This window comes from Lepidochelys kempii, chromosome 9 (genome assembly GCF_965140285.1).
Source record: "Lepidochelys kempii isolate rLepKem1 chromosome 9, rLepKem1.hap1, whole genome shotgun sequence".
NCBI lineage: Eukaryota > Metazoa > Chordata > Testudines > Cheloniidae > Lepidochelys > Lepidochelys kempii.
In genome coordinates, this window is record NC_136388.1 from 64,405,793 (window position 1) to 64,429,307 (window position 23,515).

A 23,515-nucleotide genomic window follows, 5' to 3' on the forward strand; every position below is an offset into this window, starting at 1 on the left:
TGATCTTATCTGGAATTTACACCACACTCATCATCCTAGGCTCTCAGATACTAACATGGAAGCTACATTACCCAAGAGAGGGTGGGGTCTTCACGCCAGAGTTAGGATCCATTGGTAGAGAGGTTTAGAGGAGCCTAGTACTGAATGGTCATGGCAGCTCATTCTCCCCTCCCATGGGAGGAGTGCTTCCATGTTGGGGTTAATGTCCCATGATGAAGCAGTAGGGGGAACTGTATCTGTCTCCCTTTAGCACAGGGAATCTCAAACTCTTTTTGCTGCGCCCCCCTTTGAAAATATTTCAGGCTGTGATGACACTCCCTTCCCCCCCCCAAGTCATAGCAAATTATTGTACATACTTATAGCACTAAATTAAGCACGTAGTCATCCCTGCATCCCAGTCAAAGGCATTGAAGCCTTTCAAAAAGCGTAAAGTAGGCTTACCGTATTTCAAGTTCCCAAGGAGAGGACGCTGCCGAGGGGATGGTAGAGCTGGGCGGGGGTTTACAGCAATATTGTATTATGCCACCCTTACTTCTGTGCTGCTGCTGGTGGCGGTGCTGCCTTCAGAGTTGGGCAGTCAGCCAGCAACTGCCGCTCTCTGCCTATCTCACAATCCCCCCTACAATAGCCTTGCAACCCCCTGTTGGGTCAGGACCCCCAGTTTGAGAAACGCTGCTTTAGTAACTGTCCCTTTCCCACAACACAGGCCTGTCTCCCAAAGTTCCTTCACCAGCCATCGTGCACTCCACAGAACTGAAGGGGCAGCATCTGGCTTCTAACACTTGGGATGCACAGGCCTGAGTTATGCTCTGAGACTTGAAGGATATTTTAAAAATTCAAGGTGATAAATCTCTCTGGAGCTTGCTTTTCCTGCGTGACACTGTCCTCTTGAGAGGATCTAGTGCTGGAGGCAGGTGAATAATGCTTGGGAAGAAGAGCTAGGTGGGGAAGGCAGACGTATTCAAAATATGATTGTGGCAAACAGTTATTCAGGCCCCATCTTCCCTGCTGCTTACTGCATCAGAGATGGCTCCCCCATCTGTGATGCTAAATAAGGAGAGGTGAATGAAGAGCTCTCAGCTAGACGGGAAAGGTCACAAGCCTCTGTGGCTCCTTTAATAACCACAAGGGGATCCTTCGTCACATGCGGCAACAGCCTGGCCACCGGTAAGTGCTGCAGATGGATGTGAAGGGGGCTAGACAGTGTAACGACCATCAGTGCCTCACAGCTCAGTGAGGTAAGCCAAGGGGGTGATCAGCTGTCATGCTACAGGGCACAAGGTGGTCACCAGCAAGGGACAGGAAGGATTTTTTTTATGCCGTGTGCAGTGATATGACTGTCCAGGTACCTCTAGGTCTCTCCTTCCTCTGAAGGGTCAGGTGTAAGTAGGGTTGGCACCTTCCAAGCTGTACTCTGCAGGACAGTAATTATAACCCTGATACTAGGAGTGGTTAGGGTTGGGTTGTTCTTGGAAAGTGTCAGCAGCCACCCACCTTGTAGGGGTCAGTGTGTTTTGGGCTTTGTGTCCCATGGGTCACATTCTCCCATCATCGGGAGCTGTGCTGAGCACAAGAACTGGATGGGGGAAGATGGCTTGAAGCCACCTTTGTGCCTCCCACATTCTTGGCTTTGCTGGGTGGCCTTCCTGGCCCCTGGTGTATATTAAAGAAGCCTCGGACCTGCTCTTGTTTACGTTGGGCCAAAGCAGTCTACTAAGTCTACCATCCCACATCCCTGAATCACCAGAGCACAGCAGTGCCCAGTCACACCCCCTCACTCAGCATGCCTCTATGCCATGTGCTATAGAGTAGGCAGTGTGGAGCCCTGGGCCCGGTTCTTCCCAGCCCAGGGGGCTCCTTACACCAGGGTATCTGCCAAGACAGATTCTGCTGGGTTTATGGCAGTGTCAAGCTGGGACCTGGCCTTTGCCTCTCTCTGCCCTTGCCCTGCTGCTGCGATCAACTTGGACACTTTTGCTGACAGGCCCTGGATTTCCTGTCAGAGTGTTCAGGGAAGGGCCCTTGCCTCTGGAACTCATTCCGCCTGTGGACAAGCGAAGCCCTGAGCCTGTTGATCTTCAGAGCACGTTGCAGGGCCTGTCTGCTTACCCCAGTGCTTTTCTGACAGGGTTGGAGAGGTGTTTGGGGGTTTGTTTGGTTACAGCTTCCAAGGGGCTGGTGGTAAGCACATCGCACCAGCGGGAAAATAAAAAAATCCTTAGCATGCCCGGAGCATGAAGCACTCACCTTCTCAGAGCGCTGTGCAGACGCAGATTTCATTGGGAGTCAAGGTGTCAGGGAATGTAATTGTGTCCTGTAACACATCTGTGCAACAGTCACCATGGCAGGGCAGCAGCACCATGTCACAATGCAACATCCCAACATTGCATTGCCCCTGCATATACTATGGGAAACAGGACAGCAGGCAAAGCTGAGCCTTCCCCGGGGAAATCCTGGTATAGGACCCTTCTGTATAGTCTGAGGCAGACCCTTCCTTGCTGCAGGGCTCTGTGCTTTATTAGCTCCTAAACAGGCTGTTAGGTTGCTTCCATGACTTGCAGAATAGAAACTTCCGGCAAGATTGCTTGGCACAGGAATTACTAGGCCAGACAGAACCTGGGGACACATGGGTGGTGCAGGACGTAGGCCCCTCTCCAGATGGCTGTTGCCCCCCTGAGAGGAAGAGCTAAAAACAACACATGCTTGCTCGTGAGCACATAGCACAGCTCCCAAAGGCAGGATGCTGGGCCAGATGGACAATCGTGTGATACAGCGTGGCAGCTCCTACAGCATTTTCCCAATTTGAGATCAGGTCAGCAAGGAGGAAATACCAGGTGGATGCAGTGGGCTGAGTGTCCCATCATGATCCAATAAGTGGAGGGAGAGGTTGCGGGACCCCATGCGTGTGACATCCGAGCCCATTTCTGGCACCAAACTGACACAGGCCATTCTGACTCTGGGGAGGAAAGTGCAGCAGCTCCACAAGCTGGTGTGCTTGCACAGGAAGTCTGGCCTTGCAAGGTTCATTCACATGAGAGAATCTTACTCAGGTGAGTAGCCCCATTGAACATGATGTAAATGCTTGTGTAAGGGTTACTCACATGAGGAAGGCATAGCAGGGGCAGACCCATGATATGCATCTTCTCCCCAGTGACACAGGCAGGGGACCCAGTTGCATTTGCTAAGCGATGTATTGTCTGGGCATTAAATCTTGTCCCATCAGGAGGTTTCCCTCTATCTGAGGAGATGTCCTAGGTTCCCTCTGAGGTCTATACGTGCAGAAGATGAACTTAGCTCATTACTGGCTCGGGTAGGGAGTGCAGGTGCCACCTGAAAGCAGCTAGTACAGACTGAGGGCTCCTCCACAAGGAGAAAGACTATTTCTCTTCTTACCTAAGTGGGCAGCACAGAGGAGAATTCAGCTCAGTCAGAGGAGGCAGAAGCTGCCTTTCCCTGAAAAACTGCTGTATGTTTGCTGGGACCTGAGGTAAGCTACCCACTTGGCAGATGACGTGATGGAGAAATCCCGCCAGCTGTCCTTTGTCTGGATTTTTAAAAGGGCTGGCTTGTTCCATGAATGCTAAACATGGGAGCTGTGCAAGCTACGGGAACAAGCAGGAGTCAAAGTGAAGGGAGCACAGGGGAGCATAGCTTCCTCTCCTCTTCCTGGCTTGCGGGGAGAACCCAGAGTTACATAGAGGATCAAAAGGTATAAGGGCTATAAATGTTCATGGTCAGGGAATGACCCAATCACTAGCTCCTGGGGTCAGGAAGAAACTTCTGTTGGAAGGTTGTTCCACAGTTGTCCACCAAGGGGTTTCGTGCATCTTCCTCTAAAAGAGCTGGTGCTGGCCACTAGTGGAGACATGGTACTGAACTAGATGGACCTTGGGTCTGATCCAGCCTGAAATGAAACAAAAAGGAAGCACAGCAGACTTGAGAGACCTAGAAAGGTGGTGATGGTACTTTATTGCTGCGTAGAAAATCTGGTGGGTTTCATTTAGAAGCTGTGGCCATGACTGAGTAGGAGGAGAGGTTTTGGGAGACCTGGGTTTGGATGGGGGACAAGGACTCTCACATATATTTCTGGGTTCCATATGGAAGCATGGATTGGGGAGGAAGCATGGATGGAGTGCTGGACTGGGATCTAAAAGACCTGAGTTCTGTTCCTAGTTCTGGCCTGCTGGGTGACCTTGCACAAGGTCAAGTTGCCTCTCTGTGCCTCAGTTTCCTTATCTGTAAAAAAAAAAAGGGGGGGGGATACTGATCTCCTTCATAAAGCACTTTGAGATCCGTTGATGAAACAGGCTATATAAGAGCTAGTTATTATTATATCAGGGATGCATTAGCCTGCTTTGAATTTATATCCACAGTGCTGGTATTTGGCGTGCTTTTCTGTGTTCTGATGGGAAGTGTGTGTGTAAATTTGGGGTCCAGTTGTTTTGTTGAGTTTGTAGCATGCTTGTTTATTTTATTTAATGAAACATAACCTGTCAATGGCAAGTCACAATGAGCTATGTGGTGGCTCTGCTTTTTTATTTGGCATAAAATCTGTCCTCTGAAATGTTTTAACATCATCAAAGATGGGAGGAAGTCGCACTGGATATTTCTGGATTTTACAGGGGTAACCCATGCTGGGTATTTCATTCCTTAACAGCTGGTTTTACACCAGTGCCAGATTCACTGCTGCCCAACTCCTTGGACAGACATTTCCATTAGTGCAGAGCTGATTGGGAATATTTTGACCAAACTTTTGTTGTTGTTGTTGTTGAAAAATGCCAATTCATCCTAACCGAAACGCTTTTGTGGGAAAGGGTTGGCTTTGACATATTTCTCACCTTGAAACATTTCTGAAGTTTCTAAATTGTTGAAATATCTTATTGCAACATTTTTTTAAATGAAAAATTTCAGTTTTCCGATTTGAACTGCCTTTTTGTTTCAAAATTTAAGCTAATGATAGCATTAAAAATGTGAGGGGAAAAAATTCAATATCTAACCAAAATGTTTCAAAAAACGTTGTGACTGATCTGGACCACATTTTGGGGAGGGGGGGATTTTTGGTTCATGAACATTTTCGAAGTTTTCAACTTTTCATCCCAATTTGGGTCAGGAAAAATTTCTAAAATACTGACAATTTTCACAGGATGTGAAAAATGTTTCCTACCCAGCTCTGGTAAAATGCTCCAAATGGTGATCATTCACACGCAGTTTGCACTGCTGCAAAAGACTGCACAAGGTGCAGGGCAATGGAGAACCAGACTCCCAGTCTTGTCGAGTCAGTACGAATGGGGCTGGGGAAGACCAGTGATATCAGTGTGTGCAGCTGGGCAGGAATATAGTTTTGCTTGGCTGACTATGTGGTGGCTCAGGGATGTGTGTCCTTCCAGACACAGTTCTTCGTTTGTCCTCATTCATATACCACTGTGTGATGATGAAACCCAGTATGGCAGCCACCAGTAATGCTGAGCTCCCCTTCCTCCTTGGATCTGCTTTAATCACCAATAAAGAGGATTACCAAACCTCATGCTTCAGAACATCAGCTGATTACTTGTGTTATACTAATAAAATAAAAACCAGCAGGATCGTATTAAAGAGGAAAAGGCAAAATACCACATTTATTGTGAATACAGAAAGAACCATAGTAAGCAGTTAGTTATAGTTATAACATTCCATTCAATCTCATATTTATTCACACATTCATTCATTCATACACACACACACAGAGGTTCTGCAAGGTTGTTATCATAGTTACCAGCCTTAGAGTTGCTCATGCCAAGCCACTGGCCAGCTGGCCTGGACATGAGGAGGGAGCAGGGCCTTGTCAGATGCTCATCTGATGCTTCTGGAAGTTGGTTTGCAGAATCAGACCCCAAAGTTCTCACTTTCTAGAGTCCATTTTTATAGGAATTTCTTCCTATGCCAGTCTATGGGAATTGCTTCATCATGCTATTGCTGAATCAGTCAGCAGATGGCACATTCCTGACGGCTCCGTGCTGCTAGATGTTATCTTGTTCTTTGGTTCTCCCATTCTTGAGGCTGTTGGGTGGATTCCAGTCTGCCCTCCGGGGGTCCTCTGGTTATTTCCACTTGACGCCTTCTTCCTCCGTTGGACACTGGATTCTTAGGCTGGCACCTCCCTGATCATTCAGTTATTATCCACACCAAGCATCCATCCACATACATCTTCTATCTCTATTTTAATCACAATTGTTAATACAACAAAAGGGCGGGGAGTCTCTGGGTGCTGTTTCTGTTGTTACAGAGTATTGCTTTCAGTCTCTCTCTGTGTGAATTGCTTTGAGAATAGACTCTGTCTTAGAATGTACTAACGCAATTAGCAGCTTGCAAGCTTCACACATAGAGGGAGAGAAACAGTACCAAAAACCAAGAGACCTCTGAATTAGTAATACCCTGGAATTTAAACTATGGGGAATCAAACTCAAACTTCTTTAATATGATCCAACACTTGCAGGGGTCAGGAAGGAATTTTCTTCAAACACCATAGCTCCATTAGCTACGTACATTATGGTAGCATTTCTTAGAGTTCCCTGAGGTGTTCAGACACCACGGTTATTGGTACCGAATAAGAACCAGATTAGAAGACATTATTCCTCTGAATATCAGGTATTAGCCCCAACTGGGGGCAGGATACTGAGGGCAAGGGTCATGCTGGGCGCTGGTTCTGTACACAACTCTCCCTGCAATAGCAGAGCAGTTGGATATTTCTGCTAATTGATAATCACTAAAATAGTTAATAATGCTGTTGTCTAAAATGTCATCAGTAGGCTTCAGAATAAACATCACATTGCACTGAATAGGGACATTTCAAGCTGCTGTTACAGGTTGCTTGCCTGCAGACTCTGACAGCAATGCAGTGAGTTACGCTCAGCTTTCCTGAACAACCATAAGGGGCAGAAGATATTTTCGGTTTTAAATGTAAGCTTAAATTTGGCAGATGCTGAAGGGGGATCCCAGAGAAATGCAGATGCAGCCAGCCAGTCATTAACCACTCACTCTGCCCTCTGCCTGGGTTTGGTGGAACAATGAACTGATTTAGTAGAGCAAATCCTCTGTGTTCCTATGGGATACAGGTGGGGAAACTGCTGGTTTCCCCTTGTTTCATTCAGGCCTGTGTCCTGGAGTAGGATGTTCCTGCTGCCCTTTGTGATGCTGTGCTGAGGTTAAAACCAATTAGCCAGGATGGTTTTGCACTACTGCTGTCTCTCATCCCAAAGCAATGGAATACTATCATACTGTGCCTGTTTACCTTACAGAGGACTCAGATAAGAGGGGACATAATAAAAGTATATCAACTGATGAATGGTAAAGAGGAGGGAGATTGAGGACTTCTCTTCCCCCATCTCCTAGAACAAGGGGGACAGGCAATGCAACTGAAAGATGACCAATTCATAACTGAGAAAGGAACTACTGTTTTCACACAGTTAGCCTGTGGAACTCACTGCTACAATATATCATTTTGCCCAGGAGCCTAGCAGCTCTCAAAAAAACAACTGGGCGTTTAGAGAGAGAACAAAACTATCTAGAGTTAGTATAGGAAGTATTTAAACAAATAAACTTGAATTTTAGAAGGGATATAAACCCTCCTGTTTCAGGGCATAAGCCGGCCTCTGTTGGGGGTCAGTAAAACATTCTTCCTGGGGTAGGTCTGGGCTCTCCCCTCTTGGAGGCAGGATACTGGACTAGGTGGCCTATTGGTCCTATCCAGTCTGGCAGTGCCTGTCCCTACTGTCTTCTCCTACATTATTGTTGAAGGATTATTAGCAGGGGGTCAATTTGGCATGGAGGTTCTGGCAGACCCTGTTTCCTTGCTGGTGAGATGTTACTGCTTCTGCAGAACTACTGGATTCAGTCATGCTGGTCCTTTATTATTAATTACACTTGTAGTTCTTCTGCTGCATCAAAGTCTTATCAGAGGAGAGGCAGCTTAAGACGCTGGGAAAGGCGTATGATTGTTAATATCCAGCGTTGCATGCATTTTATTCCCTTCTTCCATTTCATGGTGGCTGACTGACTGCATTACAGCTGAAATTAGGCCTTTTTTTAAACAAAATTGGGTTCTTTAATCTGAGTACTGCTAACTTGTTGAGCTGATGGTTTGCTGCCTGAGAATTGAAGGCAGTCTAAGACCAGCTCTCGTCTAAGACCAGCCCATCTGGGCACCATACAGCCCAAGGCCCCAGTCCAGAGCTCACCTCTGGACCAGAGATAGTGGTATTTGATCTGCGGTGGGAGCTCTGAATGAAAGGGGTGAGCCCAGGGCTCTCGGGGAACTGCAGCACCATTCTCAGTAGGAAGGAGGCTCTGAAGATGTCTCATAATAAGAATGATGATTAATAGGGGTCTGCCCGTCTCTAAGGCCCTTCGTTCAGGGCTCTTCAAGTGCATTACGGACATGGAGAGATTAACCCTCGTAGCATGCCGGTGCAGGAGGTCACATTTATTCCCATTGTACAGCTGGGGAACCGGAAGCTCAGTGAGCGATCTGAGATCCCGCAGGATGTCTGTGCAAAGCCAGGCAGAGTCCCCAGGTGGCCTTCCTCCTGGTCAGAGAGCCATGAGAACACGCTCTTTCTGGAATGGCAAGGAGGTACAGGAACAATCCTTGTCTAGGCCATGCTGCAGCCTGGAATCATTCCCTGCTTACAGATAGTTGTGTTACAGGACAAGCTTTCCCTGCCCAGTGGCCTGGTGCAGGGGTGCTGAATTCCAGCAGGCCCAGAGGCCAGTGGGTATTGGAGCATGGAGGAAGCTAGGGGAACACCCAGGAGAGGGTTCCAGACTGTCATAGGGGGCCAGCTATTGGACTGGCGTTGAAACCAGCTGTCACCCCCCAGTGGTGGTAAAATGCTGAGAAGCTGCTGAGCCAGTCCTTCCACTCAGGTGATGCCAGCCAGTCCCTGTCCCCTGTGAACCTCCAGAAAGTCCGTCTCCAGGGCTGAGGCTGGCGCTGGACTGGGCGCCCCATCCAGGCGATTAGCAGTCTTGGATTTATAGCACCGGGGATTAGCATCTTAATGGATTTTACTGCAGCTCACATCTGCTGATAAAGGAGCCATGTGGTTCTAGCAGAGTGGGGGGATCCCAACGTTCATTTCTCATGTTTGTGGCAGGGACTGAGGTGTATTTTATCAGCACCACAGCTGTGCAAATCCTAGCTCGACTGCCAAAGCAAAACAGACAGAGGAGTTTTCTCATTATATTCCACCAGCTTAGAGAAAGTAAAGGTGCCCCCGTGCCTTTCCCTGCAGTTACGTCAAACAGCAGCCTCAGAAGAGCAGCGCACGGGGATAATACACAAGGGGATGGTCCTGTGCTCAAAGCACAGTACTGGCAGCAAGGACTCCTGGGTCCTGTTGCTGGCTCTGCCATTGACTTGCTGTGTGAGCTAGGCGCTCGGTCTCTCTGTGCCTCGGTTTTGTTATCTGCAAAATGGGGACCTAACAGGCTAAACTCAGCCATGCTCCTGAAGGGCTTTGGTATCTTGGGGGTTGTATATTGCTGCCCAGCTGAGCACTGTGTCTGTCAGTCTCAGATGGCAGAGAGCTAGAGTGGGATTCATATGGTGGAGTGTAGAGTTGTCTGGGAAGGGGGGGAAGTGAGGAGGGCTCAGGCTACAGAAGCTTTCAGACATGCTGGCTAGGCTGGTAAATACAGTCCTCCCCCTGCCCCGGCCACACACACACACACGCCGCCCAACAGCAGGAGTTTCTGTTGAGTCAGGCTGAGCGGGAGCTGCTGTGATGCTTTCAGTGAGCATTTCACCTGCCCATGTTTTGCTTTCGAATTGTCTTGCCTTTAAAATTGCTTGATTCTGTTTTAAATGCTCATGAGAGTAGCAAAGCTGATAACAAGCTACTGTAGAGGCAGGCACAGGGCTACCATAGAGCAAGCGGCTGTGCAAGCGTTCCCTCCACAGCTCTGTCCCTGTACTGCAAATCTGACCTGCAGCCCCTTCTGCTACTCTGTCCCACACCTGAGCCCTTCCACAGCTCTGTCAGTGCCCCTCAGGTCTGACCTGCAACCCACTGTTATTCCAGTCCTTGAACTCCACAGCTCTGTCAATGCCCCTCAGGCCTGACCTGTTGTATCCTTATCGTTCACCTGAGGGATGAAAAGCTAATGATTTGAAGCAATAATACCATGCCCAGCCCAACCATGCCCATCCCTTTCCCCCTCCCTGGCATGTTCCATATTGCTGCAAACCAGCTCAGCTGCTAGGAGCATGAAAGTATGGCAGACTCGGTTTGTGGAGTGACAGCTGGCTCATGCCAACGACCCTGCAGCTCTAGCCATATATTCAGCCCCTATATAGCCCGCCCTCTTTGGAATAACTGCACACGAACAATGGGTATGCTGGCTTCTGGGCTTTTCCCAATAAAATTGGGGTGTGCTTCTTCAAGCAGCTGTTAGGTATGGAGACTATTTTATATGGGAGCCGTATTCAAGCCTGACGACTTCAGAGTAGTTACAGCTCCAGTGAATTTGGCCTATTTAGTCCAATCAGTGCTCTGGGGTGAGGAATGGTGCTCTCCCCGCTCCCAACCCCTGGCCTTTTTTCATTTTTTCTTTCTTTCCCTCTTTCTAAGGCTTCAGAACTCCGCCGGGAAGGCAGGAGAACTGATAGCAAAGTTGCAGAACACCCTCCCTTCTCTCTCCCTCCTCCTGGATGCTCTGCCTAGGAGAGTGCTGAGCATGTCACAGAGAGCTCACCTGCACGTATGCACGATGGCTCCATTTGCAGGGAAGGCCATGACCCATCCTCTGTTCAACAGTTTTCTTTATATGTTCTTATTTTTATCATGTGTGTCACTGTGTCCTACCAGGTTTCAGAGCAGCAGCCGTGTTAGTCTGTAACCGCAAAAAGAACAGGAGTCCTTGTGGCACCTTAGAGACTAACACATTTATTTGAGCATAAGAGGTGGGACTGAAGGGGCAGTGAGCCCTGGAATGGTTTGAAATCAATCAGTGGAAAAGGTTGAAAATCACTGATGTGGACAATAGCAACAGATTGCAATTGCGGCACCTATGCAGCATGATTGCTATTAACATAGTATCATAGACATAACATATAGCAGCTAATTGGTGTACACTTGGGTTTGCTATATACCAAGGTATCCACAGATATGGGCTGTAGGTGTTGGGGATCTAAAAGACCTACTAGCTCCCATCAGGACAGAGGCTTCTGGCCAAAGGGTCAGAGCTTTCTCAGCAAAGGGTAGCCAGCTGGTCAACATGCTACTACTGAAGATCAGAATGAGCTGGAGTTGAGTCATTGTCTCATTCAGGGGATCCTAACTTAATCACGGAGACGCAGCGTAGCTCAGCAGCATTGCGCATGGAAGAGAACTACTGTGATGAATCCCGTCTGAGGAGGCAGCGTCAAACGAAGAGCTCAGTTCTAGTTTCAGCCATGCTGTGCTGTCACCCTTAGTTTTGTATCTGGTGTTGAAATATCAAAGTGCTGGAGGCCATTGGAAATGCAGATGGATTGGAGTCGATAGAGAACGTATCACATGCTAAACTTCTGAGAGAGAACAATTGACTTGTAGCCGAAAGGCCAGGAAGAATCTAGCAGACTAAATAGTCTGGACGGGAACACTCAACCAACAGCACAGAAGCAACACTCACCTTCAGACACTTGGAAACTATTTACCAAGGGTTGTGGTGGATTCTCCATCACTGGCAATTATTAAATCAAGACTGGATGTTTTTCTAGATCTACTCTGGGAATTATTGTGGGGTCGTTCTCTGGCCTGTGTTTTACAGGAGGTCAGACTAGATGGTCACAGTGGTCCCTTCTGGCCTTGGACCATCCTCTGTCTCCAATACAATTGTGCACCAAAGTCACCTTTTCATAGCAAGACACTCCAGCAATCAAGACACCAATGAGATTGTTATCCTTTGCATTAGTGGTCTGGGAAGAATATAGATGTCATCACGTATTTGTTTTGTATCGTGGCATTCGCTTCAGGGGGCATGGTATTGAAAGTATGGCAGAAGGTGCAAACCATAGGGGATTAGGTCATGACACAAAATGGGACAGATGATGCAGAAATCAGTGCCCCAGGTCACATGGTGTGCAAAGGTCTGACTCCAGTGGGGTTAAGGTGGAAGGAGGGTGATGTGACTGTCAGACCCCCGTCATAAATATAAAGGGAAGGGTAACAACCTTTTTGTATGCAGTAACATCAAATCCCTCCTGGCCAGAGGTACAGAATCACTTACCTGTAAGGGGTTAATCAGTTCAATTAACCTAGTTGGCACCTGACCAGAAGGACCAACTGGGAAAGAAGATACTTTCAAATCTGGGTTGGGGCGGGGAAGGTTTTGTTTGTGCTTTTTGTTTTGTTCTGTCTCAGGACAAAGAGAGAGACTAAGCAGGTAACCCAGCTCCTACTGAAATGATACATCTAAACTTACAAAAATTGTAAGTAATAGCAAGGAAATGTGTTAGGTAATCTTTTGTTTTAGCTTGTGAATTTTCCCTATGCTGAGAGGGAGGTTTATTCATGTTTTTGTAACTTTGAAGTTGAGCCTAGAGGGGAATCCTCTGTGTTTTTAAATCTTTTTCTTACCCTGTAAAATACCTTCCATCTTGATTTTTACAGAGGTGCTTCTTTTACTTTTTCCTTTATCATAAAGTTCTTTTAAGAACCTGATTGATTTTAGTGTCCTAAACATAAAGGGTCTGGTCTGTACTTTTATTAAAGGCAATTGGTTGGTATATTATTCTCAAGCCTCCCCAGGAAAGGGGGTGAAGGGACTTGGGGGGATATTTTGGGGAAATGGGAACTCCAAGCGATCCTTTTCCTGAACCTTTATCCAAAGCACTTGGTGGTGGCAGCAATACCATCCAAGGACAAGGGAAGGATTTGTGCCTTGAGGAAGTTTTTAACCTAAGCTGGTAGAAATAAGCTTAAGGGGTCTTTCATGCGGGTCCCCACATCTGTACGCCAGAGTTCAGAGTAGGGAGGGAACCCTGGCACCCCCTTACATCACAGATCCATTCCTTGTGCATCTCTGAGTCCTTGTTGCTGACTGTGCAGACAAAGACAAGCACTGGCTCCCAGGAGCGCTGCAGAGCCTGTACAGCTCTGAAAGTTGGGGCTGGATGCCTCAGGTATCATCAACCAAATTGTCAGCTAAATTCCAGCAGCAGAATCCTAATTTCTGATGGTGATGTAGGAGGCAGGCAGAACAGAGCTGGCTGTTCAGATCCCAGGGAGGGATGGCGGCAGTTGCAGTTTGGGGGGTGGAAAACAAAACGTTTGGATGCATAAACTCAGCAAATCTGAGCGGGACACCAAGGAGAAAGGAGGCACTGCACTTCCAGCAGGCCTTCAGAGGTTCAAATTCCAACCTTGATCCCCCTTGTTTCCTGGCTGGGGGCACCTAAGACGTGAAGCACACTCCCTCAGGAGGGAAGGCACAGCCCGCGTGGGGTTGCACTACGTCAGAGCTGCACTCCTGCAAGCAGCATGGCTCCTCTGCCTAGTGGAATGAGGTTGGTGGAGAATAAGCCTGGTTGAGGGAGGTCAGTATAACGACTTGGTGCCCTGTGGCCTTTTGGCTCCCAGCCCCCTGCCCTGTGTTGTCGCCAGGTTGTGTTTGGGATACAACTCTGTTACATGCCCTGTCTCCTTGTCCAGTCATGTGATGCAGGAGGAGAGCTGTGATGATATGGAATGTGGTCAGCTGCCTTCAGACGCTCTCCGACAGGTGAAAATCCAGCGTGACCCCCTCTACGGCTTTGGTTTCGTGGCCGGCAGCGAGAGGCCAGTGGTGGTGCGCTCGGTAACAGCAGGTAGGCACAGGCTATGTGCTTGGCTCACAGCCACCTGAGGGAAAGGGACTGTCCAGAGTGGAGCAGATCAAACAAGTGGGAAGCAAGGAATGGGCAAAGGAGTGGGAGCTGCTTGGCTGGCATGATACTGCCATCCTGCCTGGGGTATGGGCGCTGCAGGCTGGGAGCTGGGGGCTCGCACCCTGAGGCAGACACTGGAGTGCTGGGTGGGATGGGTGTGAGTGTTGTTGTTTTCTCGCCTGTTGCTGACAATGGGGTAGAGGCTGCGGGGAATTGACTGTTGAAGGCAGGGGCCTTCAGAGACACAGTCTGCGACAGACAGGATTGTGTCTGAGAGATCTTGGAAGTACAGCAACCACGTCCACTCCATGTCCTGCGCCCCACTGTGCCTTGCCCGTGGTGGAGAGAGGGCAGTGGGAGGAAGGGGGCCTCATGCTGCCTGTCAGCAGCCACAGGGTCCGCGGTAGCCAGGACCTGTGCAAGCCAGCCACAGCCCATGCTGGCTAACAGGGCGATCGAGAGGCTTTGAGCTGAGTGAGGAGGAGTGACGGAGAGCATCCACTGAGGGGAAAGAGCAGAACCCAGGAGGGGAGTACAAGAGGAAAGCAGAGAGCAGCTGGGGACATGGGGGGCACACAACATGCCACTTGTAAATGGGCACCGGCAGCGCCATGGTTACCTGCCCCTTGTCCAGACCCAGGGGCATTTTCTTCTCCAGGGCCCCTTCCAAGAGTCTCTGCTGTTGCTGAGTCAGGAGTTGCAAAGTCCCCTGCCATGCCCTACAGAAGCGTCTGGGCAGACTGCCATGGTGTGCAGCAGGGTTGCTGCCATTGCAAAGGGTTCTGGGGTAGGCTGGTGAAGGAAAGTGGCTACAGTAGAGCTGCAAGCAGGAACACTGGATGGGCTACACTGAGTGGGTTGGTGGAGGAAGGGAGGAAGAAGTAACTGGGGAAGACAGATCCCGTCTTTCTGGGGCACCAGTAGACACGTAGCCAGTTCCTCTGGCTGGGTTTCAGCCCAGCCTGTGACTGGGCCCCTGGCCTTCCCAACCCAGTTCTTTGAGAAGCTGGAACTGGCCCCTCTACGTGGCACTGGTTTCTCATTGAACAGCAGGAGCAGGCCGCATAGGAGGGTTATTAGATGAGTCACTGCCATTCATCCCAGTGGGAGCTGTGTGTGGGCCAGCTGAGCTGGGAACAGAGCCCCTTCACTGAGCTCTGAGAATGGCGGGGCCTGAGGCCTGCTCCTTTCGTTCCGGGCAGCACAGAGCCCCATTCCCCTGCTCACTTCCCACCCACCCCCCCACCCCCCCGACTGAAACAGGGAATGCTCCGTGCTGCAGGCAGGGGCTCTAACACCTACTCTCCTCTCCATGGCAGGAGGCCCCTCTGAGGATAAACTCTTGGCAGGAGACCAGATTGTGGCCATAAATGATGAGGATGTGAGTGAAGCCTCCAGAGAGAGATTCATTGACCTGGTCAGGTAACAGACTTCTCCCCTACCTCATCCTGGGTGCCGGGGAAACGGCAGGCAGAAAGGGATGTTAGCACTTATGTCTCTCAAAGGGCTGGAGGGGGTGATCCCAGAACCGCTAGCCAAGAGACCTGATAACTGGCAGTATCTGGGCACCGCTGCAATGGAATATGCATGGCTGAGGCCTCAGGAGCCACGTTCAGGTACTGCAGTGATCAAATTGGCCCTGCTGGAGTCAGCTCTGGCTCTGCACTGCTGTGAGGAAGCTCACCCTGCCAGAGTCTGAGTTAGCACGGGTAGGGCAATGCTGTGAGGAAGCTCACCCCCACTGAAGGCTGGCACTGACAGGAAGTTTCTTTGATTAACCTTCATCCACACCACATGCTCGTCCACCTGAGTCATAACCCTTTCTGGCACCCGTCCAGCTCTGAGGGCTACGGAGCCACAGGAGTTTTATATAGATCAGAACACAAATGAGACTCAGTCCCCGCTGTGCATGAAGCTCACCCAGGGACCCCTCTCAGGAGTGGCCTGAGACCTGGAATGGGTCCCTGCATGCTCTGTGGAGAAGACCAAGACTGGAATATGAAAGGCAGAGAGCTGAAGGAGAGATGTGATTCAGGCTGGGGTGAGGGAGGGGAACTTGGCCCCTTCACCCTATCCCATTTCCCCACCAGCTTGCCTGTCCTCTCAGCTCTGGTGTCACAGCTGGGAAAGGACCCAGGTGCTAAGACGAGGCTCTTTATTTCAGCACTCCCTCTCTGGTTTGGGGGATCCCCAGTAATCCTCACTCATTTGAGCCCTGCCCAAACCCAGGAGCCACGCCTCAGACAATTATCCACCTGGGCTGTGTGTGATTGATTAGAGCAAGTCATACTGGGCTCTGGAATAGCTGTGATTCTCTAGTTAACACAGTCTATTCAATAATATCTCTATAGCAGAGTAAGAAACTACAGAGATCCAAACATCCCCAGCTGGCAGAGACATTTGCAGCATCTGTATGAGGCACTGCCAGCACACTTATTATGTGACGCATAAAGCTGCTCTAGGAGACCGAGACAATCTGAGCCGCTGGCTGGGGAGAGAGTTTGCTGTCTGAACTCTCAGCCAGGCTCTTCCAAGTGGTGTTTTCATCCCATCGTTTCCATATGCATCCTGTGTCCTGGAGCTGAGAGCAAACCTGTCCATTAACCTTCCCTCCTGTCCTTTCTCTTGTAGGAGTTCCAAGGACTTCATCATCCTGACTGTGCTGCAGACTCACCAGGTGAGATCCGGGAGCCCCATGCTCTTAGAACACAGGGGCCTCCAGCTCTGACAGGGAAGACACAGAATGCTTCAGGGCCAGGGAGATCTGAAATCCAGGCCTATGCAGATGCCCATTGAACTAAGAGGTGACCTAGACAACACATGGCTGCTCCGTCTAGGTCACGATGAGGCTTCTGAGAGAGAAGCGCAGTTTGTGGGGAGCCAGTGAGCACACAGGGTAAGAGCATTAGCGTTTCTCCTTTGGAGACTTGATTCCGTGTTCTGTGATGGCCCCAGATGAACACGCTCAGCCTTGTTCTCAACAAATGTTTGTCCAAATCCAAGAAGTTCATCATCCAATCTGGTCAGAGCAGCAGGATGTGCACGATAGAGACCCAGGAGAGGATACCAAGGGGTACTGCCAGCCAGAATGAATTGGCTGAGCGTGGGGAGCCCAGAACTGGCACAGCGGGGGTGGGCTCTGCAGGTCAGGATTGAGGGGCATTGGCTGGGCTGTAGGAGCCCAGGACTGGCACAGTGGGGGTGGGTAATGCAGGTCAGGGTTGAGGGGCATTGCACAACCCTCTGGGGAAGCTTATCCAACCCTGCTCACCCTCACCAGTCCCGGCTTTCAGCACTATTACCTCTTCCATACTCACTGGAATTTATTACAGTTGGAGAAAATAATCCAGGAATATTCTCCAGGCTCCAACAGTCCATCTGAGGGTAAGGATCTCTTGGCTGTCTCTCCCTCTCCCATCTCCTTTGGCTAGTAAGGCTGTGAAACGCTCTCTCCATGAGAAGGAATAATAAAAATAAAAAAGTCCCTGGGACGACAGCAGTCCCCAGGCTGCCTGGTGTGTTTTATGGAGCCACTGGTGATACCAGAGGGAAGATATTTTACTCTTAACTCCTGGTGGGCTCTAACAGCAAATCCCAACCTGGTGGTTCCTTTGCCAGGGTGACAGTGCTGTATTTTCCTGTGTCTTGTCTGGACCTTCCCTGTGCCCTAGTGGTCCCTGAGGAGAGCAGGGGAAAGGGCCCTTCTTTTTAAAGCATTCTTCAAGTGGCTGGTCTCTGTCTGCCCTGAGTAGCTTGTAAGAGCACAGGAGGCACTTACATATTCCAGCACCGTATCTGAAGCCAAAACTCATTGCAGTTAGAAAGGATGGACCCATCCTACGGCCAGGCTACAGCTGCCTTGAATGGCGTTCAGGAGCGCTGAGCATTGGGGAGCACATAGCTACTGCAGGACCAGCCTCCACCAGCAGGAGTCACTGTAAGGGGATAGCACAGGAAGCCTGACTGGGGTGGGAGGAGAAGAGCCACCTTAAGTGGAAGCCTGTGGGAAAAGTGGTGCAGCGGTGCTGGGCGCCTTCCCAGGGTGGATAAAAATCGATGATTTTTTTTAAATTTAAAAATGGATTTTTTTAATTTAAATTGGATTTTTTAATTTAAATCAGATTTTTTTATTTTGCCATTTACATTTTCACTTTTTCTTTTTAAAAATAAACCTGTTTAAAATGAAATCTGAATTTAACACAAATTATATTAAAAGCCTAAATTTATTATAATCTCTTAAAATATTTAAATAAAAAATGAATAAGCTGAATCCATGAGCCTCTGTCGAAAACTTTGAGTTGAAGGCTGTTTTTCTATATAAAGAAAGAATCGGGGGGAACATCTAACTTTTGAGATCAAGCTTTATAAATATGGCACAACAGCAGCATATTAAGGACTTGGTTTGTTTAATAAAAATAAATTTTATATACTGTTGTGTATTTAATCAAATTCTAGTTACCATTCTAATACAGCTTGAATCATGAGAAAAAATAGAATATAGTATATTGCTTATTTACTCTATCAGGCTAAAAATGTATAATAAGAATCTGAAAATATTAAGCTAGATAATTGCTTAAATAAATGTGTATAGTTATAGTGTATCCTTGTAGGTAGCAAAAAGATGTACCAAATCTAGTGTAAAGGCTCTATTTAGTTGTAAATCAACATGTTTAATGATTATATCAATGAATGAGAATGCACATTTCTTTGGAAATAACTGACGTGCAAATGGAAAAATTGATTAAAATAGATTATTTAAATTGAGGTTTTCTACGTGGTGATCTAAATCACCTTGATTTACATCAGTCCAACCTGCGCAGGCCGTTGCAATGCAAACTTCTGTCCCCTACCACTGACAGTTTGACTCCAGACCAGGAGAGACCACCAGTAAAGGCAACACGGATCAGTAGCACTCCAGGGCTTAGTCCAGCCTGAGAGCTGTGCCAATAACTGATTTTTATTTTATTTTTTTGCTTCACTGACTGTTCCAAAAAATCAGGGTGGGGGAAAGTTTGGGATCAACCCAAAATGTTTGTTTTTTGGAGTGGTTTTTTTTTTGAAATTTTCGACAAACTGAAAAGTTGAAAAAATATCTGTTTGGGTCTAAACTAAGCATTTGATTTCATTTTTTAGCTATTTTTAAACATTTGGGGTTTTTTTACAACATTGAAGTATGTTTCTAAATGAAAAGTGGTTAGAATAAAAAAACCGAAACATTGCAGTTTTTTCTGAATTTTTAGGGCTCAAACCCCCCCCCCCCCCGAACGAAACAATTTGGCAAAATGACCACAATTTTGTGAAATGTTTCAGTCAACCAAAATCTGCACTTTTTACAGGAAAAGGTTTTGGCAAACAATATTGCTGAGCTCTGGTCTGTGGCCTGTGTGCTAAGCCTGTGAGGTTTTAGTGCCACGGTGATGCTTGTGAGGATGCCACCTGACCACTAGGCACTGGAATGAGACCACCGGGCCATTTCACGTGGCCATCATTGGGCAATGCGATTCACTCACTAGCAGCCTGGACTGTATTCAGGAACCAGTGAATTAGAGGTGGAGAGCCACATCTGCAGCTGGTGTCAATCAGTGCAGTCTCACTGGCTTCAACAGAACTTCTCTGATACTCTGAACCAAAAGCTCCAACTCTCTTCCTCAATCAGTCTTCTCTGCTGCCACCCGGTGCTTGCAGACTCATACATTGCTTCTGCCAGTGCGCCTTTGCACCTCCCCTCCCCTCTCCACACAGGTTCCTGAGGGTTCTTTATCATCGGGCAGGTGGAAACTCAGTGGGTTGTGGTGGTGACCCCAGCTTGAGGAGGTGGATGGGATATAGACACCCATCATGTTGTTAGTGCCTCCAGCTGGTAGTGGGAGTGCACTGCAGGCATGGATCCATGACTGCTAACATGTACCAGTGCTCCCATTCACTATGCTGTGTGCCTCACCTTGCTACCACCAGTGCCATAGACATGTCACACAGAGGTGAGGTTTGTGTCGGGTGGAGCAGCCCAAGGCATGCTAGCTGAGCTTTGATTTAGGCAGCCATTAGCAGGTCCTTGTCCCCACTCCCCCACATGCTCCGGAAACTGAGAATGAAGTTTATGGCTGTTTCCCTCCCTGTGGATTGTGCCCATCCCTGCCCCAGCACCAGGCCTACTCTCCCATGGGACTGGAGTGGTGGCGCTCCCTAAGGGGCCTGTCTCTCCAGCAGGGCATGTGAAAACATCAAGAATTTCTGCATATGTTCTGTTACCTAATGTTATCAATGCTTCTCTTCTGCCTCTCTCTTGCACCACCTCCAAGGAGAGTCTCTCTCTCCCCCTCCCCAAGCTCCAGCTGCAAGGACAGATGTTTAACACCCTGTGTTCTCTTTGCAGTCCCCAAAATCTGCTTTCATCAGTGCAGCCAAGAAAGCGAAACTGAGGTCCAATCCAGTGAAGGTCCGATTTTCAGAACAGGTCACGGTTGGTGAGACAGATCCAGTAAGTGCTGCTCCTTCTTTTTCTGCCGTTGCACTGATGTGGATATTTCTGGTGTCAGTCTGCTCCTCTGAAAGATGGCTCTTCCTGGGGTGATGCCTGAGAGACCTCGGCTAATCAGCTTGTAAGCAATGGACTGTGGTCCGTCTAACTTCACATATAGTGGACAAAGGGTTGTGATGTGTGTCGTGACAGAGGGATCTGTGAGTACAGGTAATAGGGCTGGCATGTGATCCACAGTGCTCTGCAGGAATCCGATCTAGTCGTAAGGTCCACCTGTGTCCCAGATAAGCTTTTTGTGAAGGACATGCAGCTGCTTTGTAGATCTCCATGAACGGGAAGGATAGACCAATATGTACATCTCATATGTATCCCTGATTGATTAGGCCACAAGTGAAGGGGCAGGGTGTCTGTCTCTCAGGGTAGCTTTGGTCCATGCCAGAGTGTGGCCTTGGAACTGCCCTGCGGCAGAGCAAAGCAGACTGGGAGGAGGCTCAGGGCAGTGAGTGCAAGGCTGTGGATCACTCCACTGATTCCCATCCCCCTCACACATGCATAGATTTACTGATTTCACTTGTGGATATCCCACACTGGGAAGCAGATAGTGACTCTCCCATTTGATGAATGTCAGGTTGTATTCATGTGTGTGCAGTGCAGATTACGGCATGCTGCCCTCTGACAGGATCCCAGAGCACCTGACTATCGCTCAGAGAGAAGCACTGAGTACATGGATTATTATTTAGGTACACTAACAGCCTGTTTAGCACCCTAAGGACCAGACAGCCCAAAGAGAGCAAGCACAGACACCAACATTCATGAGGAGGCCTACCAGGCAGGGTTAGCTGAGCTTCTCTTCTTTCTTTAGTTGTAGTAATGATTGGTGACAGCATTATACAGACATGGCCTAATGTTTGTAATGGGTTAATATTTGTTTAGTGGTGGGTAAGAGCATGTTTTGTTTTTTTCCTGCTTGTTTATATATTAGAAATATCATTAGTGTTAAGCCTGACCTTGTCTGGAGAACTCCTTCGAGGTCTCTGCCCTTATGTGGCAGAACAGCAGGTGTTTGAGATTTACCAGATCTTTCTTTCTAGGTGTTCATCAGGCATTTGAGTTAAACAGGTGTTAGCAAAAAATAACGAGATTTAAACAATCCATATCCCCATAGTCAGGTTTCACTTCTTGAGTATCTGCCAGTTCTCCAGTCATCCATAGAATCTCCCAGGGATCAAAAAAATGGACAGAAAAGATCTGATTTCTAATGTAAAGAGCGTGAAACTTTTTTTAACCTCGCAAGCCTCCTTCATAAGGAATCAAAAAAGGGCACAAACCCAGATTTCTTTCCCTTTTACATCCTAAAAACTTAAGTTGGTCCCGGGCCTGTTTAGTCCTATCAAGACAGGACACTTGAAAAGTGTGCTGTGCTTGCACAGAGAAGTCTAGCTCTGATCAGCTGAAGCACCCAGAACGTCTGTCCTCTGAGCCAGTCAAACAGCAGCAGATCTGTTAGGATATTTTCGTGGCGGAATGCTCATGGAAACGATGTAACCCAGATCAGGCATTTGGTGTCAGAGAAACTGAATCCTTGGCAGAGAAGGTTTCTGTGAGATCAGTGTCTCTTGCTTCTACCAGGAGGGTGTTTTTCAGAACATTATGTGGGGGTTGCCAGTTGACTTTAATGAAGAGTTGTGTGGTTTAAACCACAGTGCAAAGGGCTTTGAGACTGTGCCTGTGAATGGGGCCATTTTGCCTGGGTATTTCTGGGTAGCCATGAGAGACTGTAATGCCTTGATAATGTTTTATCCCAGTGACATCTCTTAATTGCAGAAAGATTTTGTTAAGCAGCACTAGTAAAAATAAATCTTAAAGCGCTTCTAGCAAATTCTATTTTTAAGCCAAATCAGTGAAGTAATTATCTAATTCAAACGTTGCTTGCTAAATAAAATCATCCTTCGCTGCACTGCCCGCATGGAGTGCGCATTTCAACAGATGGGTTCCTGTACGGCTTGAGATGGGCTGGGGGCTGAGATGGATCAAGGGAGATTCAGGTATGTGAATCCATCAGACAGCTCTGAAATTCTCAACCCTTGTGCTTTCTAAGAGCTCGACGCAGATGCTGTATTTTCAAGGGAAATTTGCCTTTTCTTAGTGCATAATTCTGAAGGAGCAGAGGCTCCAGTAACCAGTGTATCACTGACATTCTCTCTCTCTCTCTCTCTCTCTCTTTCATTTCATGGGCCTCCCCGTTCACTCCCTCTTTTTCCCCCATCTCCTGTTCCCGTACTCTTCATTTCAATGCCCCCTTTCTTTGCTGCATCCCTTCCCTGTTTCGCACCCATTGGGGATCCGCCCCTCCCCTGGCCCTGTTTGCCAGGAGATGTTGAAGAAGGAAGCTCTCCTCCTCATCCCCAATGTATTGAAGGTTTTCCTGGAGAACGGGCAGATCAAGTCTTTCACGTTTGATGGCCGAACAACCGTCAAGGTGCAAGCCCTCCTCTGATCCCACGGGCCTTTCCTTGGCTTCTGGGTTTCCCTTATCACATTCGCTCGTTCTGTTTCCCAGTCTCCTGTGGCCTTGCACAAAGCACTCTGCTGTCCATGCACTGGCCCCAGCTAATAAATAGCATGTTTCCCTCCCTGGGTGCTGTATTTTCCATGGTACAATTCTGCTCTTCTTCTGTGACTCCTTCTTCTCTCCCTCCCCCATTTCACCAGCCTCCGCCTTTATTCTGGGGCCCAGTGGTGAACCTGTTCCGGTCAACAGAAGATTTGCTGTTGAATCAGGCCATCGGCATGCACTGTGCTACACACCCTGTTGTGCTACCCTCATGGTCCCTGCTCTGGCACTAGCTATAGCTCATCAGAGCCAGGTCTGACATGCCTTGTACACAGCTGGCCTGGGGTGGGGGTACATTTGCAGCATGGAATGTGGATTATTATTAAGCCTGTAAAGCCCATTAACAATAACAGGCTGTTCTCCTAATTCCTAGCGCAGCCTGGTTGGAAAGACACATCCCTTCTGTTGTAACAGTACTGACCAGCCAGTGATTTACATCTGCTCATCTAATACTCTGCGTTCCCTCCTCCCACGGGTAGTCGACTATCCCGAGGTCTCTTTTACAAAGAGATGTCCCCTAACGCAATGAGGGATTGCT

General features: G+C 48.3%; 1 protein-coding gene across 6 annotated transcripts in view; it reads left to right on the plus strand.

Moving 5' to 3' along the window:
* The window catches only part of FRMPD3 (FERM and PDZ domain containing 3), a 142,665-nt gene that overhangs the window by 82,932 nt on the left and 36,218 nt on the right, over positions 1–23,515 (plus strand). For 4 of the 6 annotated variants that reach the window (XM_073360770.2, XM_073360763.2, XM_073360765.2 and 1 more), the window contains 5 exons: positions 13,671–13,825; positions 15,205–15,307; positions 16,517–16,562; positions 20,259–20,363; positions 22,735–22,842. In XM_073360770.2, coding sequence (XP_073216871.1) covers positions 13,678–13,825; positions 15,205–15,307; positions 16,517–16,562; positions 20,259–20,363; positions 22,735–22,842 — 510 coding nt within the window. In that variant the 5' untranslated portion in view covers positions 13,671–13,677. Of the gene's footprint in view, positions 1–2,971; positions 3,051–13,670; positions 13,826–15,204; positions 15,308–16,516; positions 16,563–20,258; positions 20,364–22,734; positions 22,843–23,515 lie in introns of those variants that run through there. The other 2 variants (XM_073360766.2, XM_073360769.2) reach the window with 2 other exon arrangements.